Source organism: Hypomesus transpacificus, chromosome 14, assembly GCF_021917145.1.
Source record: "Hypomesus transpacificus isolate Combined female chromosome 14, fHypTra1, whole genome shotgun sequence".
Lineage (NCBI taxonomy): Eukaryota > Metazoa > Chordata > Actinopteri > Osmeriformes > Osmeridae > Hypomesus > Hypomesus transpacificus.
The window spans coordinates 10,294,718-10,304,755 of NC_061073.1; the positions used below are offsets into that span (position 1 = coordinate 10,294,718).

Sequence of the window (10,038 nt, forward strand, 5' to 3'; positions counted from 1 at the left end):
GCCCAGCGTGTTAGTAGTCAGTTGTCGCGGCAACATAACCGGCGGAAACCGGTTTGAGGAGACTTGTCCGACCGTTTGGTGCGCATTCATTCTGCCGCCTCGGGTGATGCGGGAAGCTCAAAGAAAACTTATATTAACATGTACATAGAAATCGCTGACGTGTGTGTACAGTAGATTCCAATGAACGATAATCATGCACGTGGCAATTATGCACCACACCCCTGAACCTACAGAGCACATCTAGCGCGGTTGACATTAGGACCCGGAGAGAGGGGTCTCCCTGCCTGCAGACCGAACGCTGTTCTCCCGCTGGGTAGCCGACTTGCATCGTTCAGCCCAGACTTGCAGCACAGTTATGAGTTTGAGGCGAGATGTGAACGCCTCGTGAAATGATGACAGGCTAAGATATTTTCATCATAATTACGTGTTCTAGACACTGAATCCGTTGATGATTGAAATTGCAAGAGTCAATCATTTCCCAACAAACTCAAGCGGTTCTCTTCCATTCGTAATAGGTTGATACATTTGCTTGCGTTTCGATTTAGCAAAGAGCGTGGATGTGATGCGATACACTTGATTCCTAATGTGTCATTACACCAGGAGGAAGGGAGGGGGGGTCGGGCAAGGAGGGGTAGAGGCGGAACAAACCAGTGTGCCCGGATACACGGTGTAACGGCTCGCCCGCACTGCAGATTAACTCTTACCTCGCCGGGGATGCTGAGGACTTGTAAGTACATTAGATTTCCCTCCTTTGAATGAAAATTCGTGTATTTTTGTCTTTGAGGAATCTCGACTTTAGCCTAAAGGTTTTGCATGAAAGGCGGACCGAAGATGTCTCGTGTCGTCACTGACAGGAAAGCAGGTAGCTGATACAGGTATTACATATCACAAGAACGAGAGTCCGACTCAAGTCTTTCCCCCCTTTTGTCCCTATCTTTCTCACACCGACAGACGCTCCCCATCCCGTCCTCTTACCGGAGCTGTCACCGGCTCTGGTGCTGAAAATCTATTGTGTTATTGACTTGAGTTTTCATCGTAACGTTTTGTGCGGTATGACTTAAATGTGTCTTGGAAGAATTCACCCCACCCCGACTGCTATGTCAGAAAACGAATTCTGTTTTATAGTTTTCGTGTTTTGCAGGGATCTCAGTCAGCGAGTAGTTACCACAAACGAGCGGTTTCGTAACGTGAACACACTAAAACCCCTGTGTTTTGTGCTTAGGGGTACTAAGGACTGGTCAGAGAACAGTGACATTACCGTAAAATTCCTCGCTATTTACAGTTCCTCGAGCACTCTCTCATGCCGCTGTCGGAAATGTGTCGGTTCTAATAACTGAATCTGGCGCTCTTCGTTAGGCTAACTGCTGTCAGTGACCATAGCAGGGTTATAGTGTCCCAGCGACATGGCTTCCCTGTTAAACACTTGTAGCACTCTGAAACTGGGGGGTATAATCTGACGGACTGGACCTGTGCCAAGGGCTCTCGCTCTCATCACTGCCAAAAGACGAGTGGTTGAAATATGACAGTGTCTCTTTAAAATGAGATGTTCTGACGTACATTTCCTCCCGTTTGAATGTAGCCAGAGTTTCAGAGTTTTTGTGTGTAGACTTTGTCATTTGATTTGGGTTGTGAATTGTTACCATATACATTATTGGATCGTCATCAGCATGTCGGTGTTGTGCTGAATAGTTGTGATACTATACGGTTTAGGGGAAGCACACTGTGTATCCTTGTGAAGGTCCTCCCTCAGACTGACTACCTCTAGGCCCAACCTGGAGGTCAGCAGAGGCAGCTGTGGTTATTTATTCTATTGATCAGAACACTCAGATAAGAGGTTCATACACACTTCTCCTCATTAGCAGTGTCTCCTCTCTCCCTCTCTACTCTCCCTCTCTAATCTCTCTCTCCTCTCTCTCTCCTCTCTCTCCCTCTCTCTCCCTCCCTCTCCTCTCTCTCCCTCTCTCCTCTCTCTCTCCTCTCTCTCCCTCTCTCTCCCTCCCTCTCCTCTCTCTCCCTCTCTCTCCCTCTCTCTCCTCTCCTCTATAAACCGGCATGCACGAGTCTAGTTCAGGGAACATGACTTTTACATGATTTTTAGAAGACCAAGAAAGGGGTGAGGGAGACAGCATGAGCAATACAGAGAGAGAGGGAGAGAGACAAAGAAAGAAAGGGAAAGAGAGAGAGAGGAAGAGGAAGAGAGAGACGTTAAGAGAGATGGTAAGAGAGAGAAATAAATAATAAGTGAGAGAGAAAGAGACAGCGTGATAAAGAGAGAGCAAGAGAGACAGAGAGGAAGAGAGAGAGCAAGAGAGGGAGAGCAAGAGATGGAGAGGGAGAGAGAGAGAGAGGGAGAGAGAGAGAGCAAGAGAGGGAGAGAGAGAGAGCAAGAGAGAGAGACTGAGAGAGAGCGCAAGAGAGAGAGAGCAAGAGGGGGAGAGAGAGAGAGGGAGAGAGAGAGAGCAAGAGAGAGAGAGAGGGAGAGAGAGAGAGCGCAAGAGAGAGAGAGAGGGAGAGAGAGAGAGCGCAAGAGAGAGAGAGCAAGAGGGGGAGAGCAAGAGAGGGAGAGAGATAGAGGGAGAGAGAGAGAGAGAGAGAAAGAGAGAGAGAGAGAGAGAGAGAGCAAGAGAGGGAGAGAGATAGAGGGAGAGAGAGAGAGAGAGAGAGAGAGAGAGAGAGAGAGAGAGAGGAATGAGCAGGGACGGTGCATGCGTTCACTCTCCTGAGAAGGACATTCACATAACCTTCCTCTAATGTGTATGCAGTTCTGAACACACACACACACACACACACAGAAGGCTTTCCATGACTGACAGCTGGAACCCTAGTCTGAACATGGTGTTCATCAATCCTCTCAGATTCAAGGGACTAGTCTTGTTGTGACACCGTCAATGTCCAGAGCACACTAATTTCATCCAGTCACCTTAACAATAATGTCACAGATAAGAATTAGAATTCCACAGTAATCTTTCCTTCTCACAGAGCGAGAGGTCGTTGCTTGGGGGGGGGGGGGCTGTTCCTCACTGCCCCCCCCTCCCTCCCTGCTTCGAGACGTTTGACCACATTCCTCCGGTTCTCTGAGGGGGTGCAGGATCACCCTTTCCTGAGCTCTTTTCATTCCAAACCTCTGGTTTCTGTTTGTGCTCTGAAAGAGACCCGATGGCTCAATGTTTGTCTTGCAGGAAGGTGACGCTGGGAAGTGGATACGGTGGGCGCAGAACGCTGATATCTCAGCCCCAACATACAGCTCCCTGGAGCTGAACACGCCTCACTCCCCACAGGAGGGTCCCTGTCATCCTGCTGGACGCCCAGTCGAGAGGGAGCGGACAGGGGGCCTGTAGCAGCTCAGCATGCTGCCAGCTCGGGAGCTGTGCTCACTGGCAGACTACTGAACATCATGTCCTGTTGCAGCGAGGTGGACGCCCAGAACACAGAGGTAGACTCACTCCGAACCAAGACTCTCCTCTGTGTGTTCTAGCAGAGACGGAACTGCAGACCACAGAGAGCCCCCGAGAGAGAGGCAGAGAGAGAGACAGAGAGAGAGAGAGCCTGTGGGTGAAAATTGAAGCCTGTGCTTTTGTGCGAGCGAGCGAGAGCTTGAGTGCATGTGTGCGTCTGCCTGTGAGTGTGTATGAGTGTGGTGTGTGTGTGTGTATGAGTGTGGTGTGTGTGTGCGGAGGCAGGAGGCAGGCAGGGTCACCGGGGGACTCCCCAACCCTGCCCAGGTAAATCCCGGATGCAGAACATTCTAGAGCAGAACTTGGACATGGCCACGGCTCTGCTGGCGGGAGAGAAGCTGAAGGAGCTCATCCTTCCTGGCTCGTCCCAGGATGAGAAGAACGGAGCGCTGGCCGGACTGCTGGTCCAGCTCAAACTGGAGCTGCCCTTCGACCGGGTCGTCACCATAGGAACCGTCATCATCCCCATCCTGCTGGTCACTCTGGTCTTCACCAGGAACTTTGCAGGTCAGTGCTGGCGGAGGGACAGTAGGGGGCGCTGTCAGTGTGCCGATGCAAACAGGCAGGCTGGCTGGATCTCTCCCTCGGACTGGGTGTGGTCGGAGTCCGGAGGGTGCCGGCGTTGGGCCGGACTGGGAGGTGTGCGCTGAAGCACGTTGAGAGGGTTGGGTACGAAACGTGTCAGAGTGAGATCAAGAGAGTGTCTGGAAACACGGGGAAGGAGGAGACAAATTGTCCTCCAGGGACAATAAAGATTTATTGAGTTGAATTGAGTGAATGGGGGGAGGGGAGGAGGGGAAAGGAAGGGGGAGGAGGGGAATGTAGAGGAGCAGCAGGAGGAGGGAACGGGGAGGAACAGGGGGGAGGAACAGGGGGGAGGAACAGGGGGATGAAGTGGGGGGAGGAACAGGGTGAGGAAGAGGGGGATGAGAGGGGTAGCTGGATGCTGAGTCAGACTGTCTGCATAGCAGCAGCATCCAGCTGTGACTCTCCTGCTAGGCGCTGCCTAAGAGGAACCACCCCACATGTCTCGTCTCTCGTCTCTCCTCTCAGTCCTGTCACCTCCGTCTGGACTGAGGACATCGTCATTCACCTTAGACAGAGTGGAATCATCACAAAAAACACGTTTGAGCAGAAGCATGTGGTTTCACTGTGTGTCACTGGCATGGGATACAGACCTCAAAGACAACATGCTTGTCACATGGTTTTAAACCAAGTAAAGCCAGATAAACCATCCAGTTATTGGTCATTTCATGACATGAGATTCGCTCGGGGAGATGGAGGGGTGGACCACTGTATATGCTAGTCGTGTGCTAGATGAATGTTGAAGTGGTTCACTGTGTGGAATGAAGACTAATCGTCTCTCTTTCTGATCCCAGAGGAGTCTATTTACTGCTACACCCCCCACAACTTCACCAGGGATCAGGCCCTGTACGCGCGCGGCTACTGCTGGACGGAGCTCCGCGACGCCCCTCCCGGGGTCGAACAGAACCTCCGACCTTCCCTGTTTGAGCACAAGTTCCTGCCCTATGCCCTGCTGGCCTTCGCGGGCATCATGTACATCCCAGCACTGGGCTGGGAGTTCCTGGGGTCAACCCGCCTCACCTCCGAGCTCAACTTCCTGCTCCACGAGATTGATAACTGCTACCACCGGGCGGCAGAGGGGCGAGCCCCCAAGATCGAGAAGCAGATCCAGTCCAAAGGTCCGGGGATCACAGAGCAGGAACGCCGGGACATCATCGAAAACGCAGAGAAGGTCTGAACTGTTTGGTGTTGTTGTTGTTGTTGATGCCGTGCACATAGTCCTGTCTTGGTTCAACAGCTACAGTATTCCTGTCTTAATTTAACGGTTACAGTAGTCCTGTCTTAGTTTAACAGTTACAGTAGTCCTGTCTTAGTTTAACAGTTACAGTACTCCTGTCTTAGTTTAACAGTTACAGATTTCTTCACGAAAGCGAACCTGGCACGAGCATTTCCAACCCGGTTTGGTTTGTTTTCGTATGTGAAGGAGAAGAGCCCAGAACAGAACCTGTTTGAGAAGTACCTGGAGAGACGAGGACAGAGCAACTTCCTGGCCAAGCTGTACCTGGGCCGTCACCTGGCCATCATCCTGCTCAGCTCCATCCCCATCTCCTACCTCAGCTCCTACTACCATCGCCAGCGGCAAAACGAGTTCACGTGCGCCCTGGGCGAGCCTCCCGACACCAGCAGCATCCCGGACCTCCGGCTGAGCGTCAACTGCAAGCTCCCCGCCGTGCAGCTCCAGCGCATCATGGCTGCCGTGGACATCTCCCTCCTCTGCACCATGAACTTCATCATCCTCATCAACCTGCTGCACCTGTTCGTGGTGCGCAAGTCCAACTTTGTGTTCGACAAGCTCCACAAGGTGGGCATCAAGACGCGGCGGCGCTGGCAGAAGTCGCAGTTCTGCGACATCAACATCCTGGCCATGTTCTGTAACGAGAACCGCGACCACATCAAGTCCCTGAACCGGCTGGATTTCATCACCAACGAGAGTGACCTGATGTACGACAACGTGGTGCGGCAGCTGCTGGCCGCGCTGGCCCAGTCCAACCACGACGCCACGCCCACCGTGAGGGACTCTGGGATCCAGACGGTGGACCCCGGCCTGGACCCGTCTGTGCTGGGGGTCGGGGAGCTCGGGGGGGAGCCCCTCGTCATCAAGCGCCCTCGCAAGAAGATCAAGTGGATCCCCTCCTCCAACCCCCTACCTCAACCCTTCAAGGTGCGTGGCTTCTGAAACCTCTCCTTTTGTCCTTATTGACAAAAATGTGTTTTGGTATATTTCTGTGGTTTGAAAGGGATCGTTTGGAGCGCCTTGGCCATTTGCTGCATGTCTCCCTCTCCCTCTCCCTCTCTCTCTCTTTCTCTCCTTGCCTTTGCGGGTGATCATGGATCAATCATCATCTTAATTTGTACTTTCAAGGTAGTTTAACAGTGAGAATGTAGGAACCGATTAGCTCAACTGCTGTTGTAAACGACCAGAGCAGCACTTGTGTCTGAGGTCGCTCAGCAGAGCAGCACAGTAACTCACGTGTGGGTTTTGCTGAATGGGTTTGGCGTGTTGTTCCATTAGAACAGGCCCTCAGGCCAGCGAGAGCCTGAGATGGCAGAAAGTTATCCAATTACAACCCTCTAAAGACAGAGAACACTTGTGTAACCTAATCTGCTTGAATCACAGCTAAATATGCTGTTATTATGTGCTGTAAACAGGGCTGTGGGATGACTTAGGGTGATGGGTTAGGGTGATGGGTTAGGGTGATGGGTTAGGGTGATGGGTTAGGGTGATGGGTTAGGGTGATGTTAACGTGTCTCCTCTGATGGACAGGAACCCTTGACGCTGACTCGTCTGGAGAACCACACCAAGCCTGACAAACCCAAACCGGTTCGCAGGAAAACGGTGGCCGAGACCTTTATGGCTCCCCTGCTGGACAGCAAGGGTACCCAGTACCCTCCCACAGCTAAGGGTGAGTCTCACTGCAGGGGTCATACTGCAGGGGTCACACTGCAGGGGTCACGCTGCAGGGGTCACACTGCAGGGGTCTCACTGCAGGGGTCACGCTGCAGGGGTCACACTGCAGGGGTCTCACTGCAGGGGTCACGCTGCAGGGGTCATGCTGCAGGGGTCACGCTGCAGGGGTCATGCTGCAGGGGTCACGCTGTAGGGGTCACGCTGCAGGGGTCACGCTGCAGGGGTCATGCTGCAGGGGTCATGCTGCAGGGGTCACGCTGCAGGGGTCACACTGCAGGGGTCACCCTGCAGGGGTCATGCTGCAGGGGTCACACTGCAGGGGTCACGCTGCAGGGGTCACGCTGCAGGGGTCACACTGCAGGGGTCACACTGCAGGGGTCACGCTGCAGGGGTCATGCTGCAGGGGTCACGCTGCAGGGGTCATGCTGCAGGGGTCATGCTGCAGGGGTGATGCTGCAGGGGTCACACTGCAGGGGTCACACTGCAGGGGTCACCCTGCAGGGGTCATGCTGCAGGGGTCACACTGCAGGGGTCACACTGCAGGGGTCAACTGTGGGGTGTTTAGGGTACAGAGCCATCTTTACTGAGTCATAAAAAAAAAATCTTTACTTGTGAAAACGTCTCAGATTCTGCCTCAAATTGGCATGCATCATGATGTTGTAACGTTAGTCTCTTTCTTACATCTCTGAAACTCGTAACTCTGCTCGGGGCCGAGATAGTGTTCAGATCTCCATCCGATAAGGCAGTACTGAAGAATATGAACCGTATTCATCACCTACAGTGTGACACCTTAGCATCTCTCAGGACTGGCACTGCACTGTTGAACTTCATCTCCAACCTTTGCAGGTTCAACAGGTCACGCCCTGCACGTTATTGAATGTTAACCAGAAGCTATTAACACAAAACTGAGCATCATGTTCCCTCCTTAACTGAACTTTTGTATTTTTCTTGTCACTGATAACTTGTTTTTTTTCAACGGACAGATCTGAGTGCGATGGAGAAGAAGCACACTCGTAACTTCTCCCTGGACGTGCATCCCTACATGCTGACCATCCGCAAGCCCAAGGTGGAGGCGGTCATAGCAGAGGCCCTCCCTCCAGAACATTCCCTGGACGCTGTTTTCATTGAAGGCACACACACCATCGTCCACGTGTCGGCCTCCATCACAGGTAGCCTAGTTCCCTGTCTCAGGGGGGGGGGTTATCACCAAGGAAACCTGAACCTGACTGTGACTAGCTTTGGTTTCCCTGACTGTTGCCTGATAGTTTGAAAGAACAGGCGAGAACAGTCCACTGGTCTTTCATTTAAACTCTAGCCTCTACCGGTTCTATTATTTCAGCAATATCATGCGAGAGGGTGTGCATTTCTGCTGAACGTCAGTACGGTCGAAGACAATCATGGAATCACGGAATGCCTCTTGTCCAATCAAATGACTTGGTGGGAACTTACCGCTGTCTATTCTTATCCTCTACAGAGAAGACAGACGGCAGCCCAGAGTCCACCAACACAGCCTTCTCCACGGTCACCCTCCCCACCAGCACCTATCTCAACGGGATCAGCCCCAACCCCCCCTCCTCAGGTGACCCCCTGAGCCCCGCCCCCCTCTCTAAGGACCTCCTCCCCCAGCAGGAGGGGCCAGACACCAAGCTAGAGCCCTTCCCCAGAACCCCCGCCCACCAGCTACTGGCCATGCACCACACCCTGTTTGAGGAGGATGAGGAGGCGGGGAGGAGAGACAGGCTGGCAGAGAGACCCGGGGAGTTGATCACTGCTGGGGAGTGTTGAGGAGACACCTGCACACACCTGCTTCATCCCAGTCACCCCCCAGCACGTAGCAACCTCTACTCCTGGTTCCTCCGCCCGCATACGCACTGCTGTGACGGGGCCAGGAACAACAATAACAGATACAGCGCTGGAGAGCCGTTGGTTGGTGTTTTCAGTCAGTTGTAGGTCAGGATGAAACACCCGTGAGACAGGTTTCAGTCATCAACTCTAACATCTTAGGGGATGCAACGCTCGCTAATCAACAGCAACAAGGCCGGTTACCTCTTTGCAGAGGAGATTTTACCAGGCTGCTATTGGGTGGGCTAGCTTCATTTAGATCGAGAGTCAAGTTTCAAACACTCTACCAGATCAGGAAACAAGATACAGACTTCCTGTCCTCCTATCAAGAAAGAAAATAAAGATTCACATGGATGATGAGGTTGAATGAGCATACTGTTAGAAGCTTTTTCTCACATATTTCACCTCGACTGCATCTCCGATAGGTAGATATAACAAATAAAGTACTAGTTGCTTATGCTTATTGTCCCTTTAACAGAGTTAACAGGTAGCTCATGCAATACACCTGTCACAATCTGCACTGAGATTATATGCACAATATGACAAAATATTTGTCGCAATAATGTATGCGCTTATGACATGATCTACATTCAATACAATACAACATATCATTCTGAAAAAGCAATGTATCTTATTGTTAGTGGCGTGAAAAACAAATTGGATGAAAAATAAATTCATCACCATTTGACATTCTCCAGGACAGTTGTCTGGGACGGTTCACAGGGGATCAAACTGACGAAGTGATCATCAGGTTGAGTTTGATGACCCAAGGAAGACATGTCACTCATTCCAGAGACTCAAACGACCTGATGAACTGGATGTTATTTGGCTAAGGCAGATGTCCGGTGACAACTGACTAGAACTCAGCTGTCCGGTGTGGTGATATATACAGAATATAGTAGTGGATATGGGATGTACTTCCCCATATAGCTCAGTGAGAGTTAATGTTTGGAAGTCAAGTGTAAAGTAGAATATACAGTGCCCTCCAAAAGTATTGGAACAGTGAGGCGAATTCCTTTATTTTTGCTGTAGACTGAAAACATTTGGGCTTGACATCAAATAATGAACGTGAGACCAGAGATCAACGTTTCAGCTTTTATTTCCAGGTATTTACATCAGGATCTGATGCACAACTAAGAAAATATCACATTTTGTTTGAATCCACCCATTTGTCATGTGAGCAAAAGTATTGGAACAGATATACTTAAAACATATTTAAGTGAATAAGACTTAATATTTAGTTGCAAA

The 10,038-nt window shown here is 51.3% G+C and overlaps 1 protein-coding gene across 1 annotated transcript; it reads left to right on the plus strand.

The window, feature by feature from the left end:
* Positions 1 to 646: 646 nt before the first annotated feature.
* On the plus strand, positions 647 to 9,761 carry panx2 (pannexin 2). The gene is made up of 7 exons (XM_047034875.1): positions 647 to 875; positions 3,180 to 3,962; positions 4,835 to 5,211; positions 5,464 to 6,201; positions 6,805 to 6,943; positions 7,932 to 8,117; positions 8,423 to 9,761. Exons 2-7 carry the CDS (start codon positions 3,734 to 3,736, stop codon positions 8,731 to 8,733), a joined length of 1,980 nt encoding a protein of 659 aa, XP_046890831.1. The 5' UTR covers positions 647 to 875; positions 3,180 to 3,733; the 3' UTR covers positions 8,734 to 9,761.
* Positions 9,762 to 10,038: the final 277 nt, after the last annotated feature.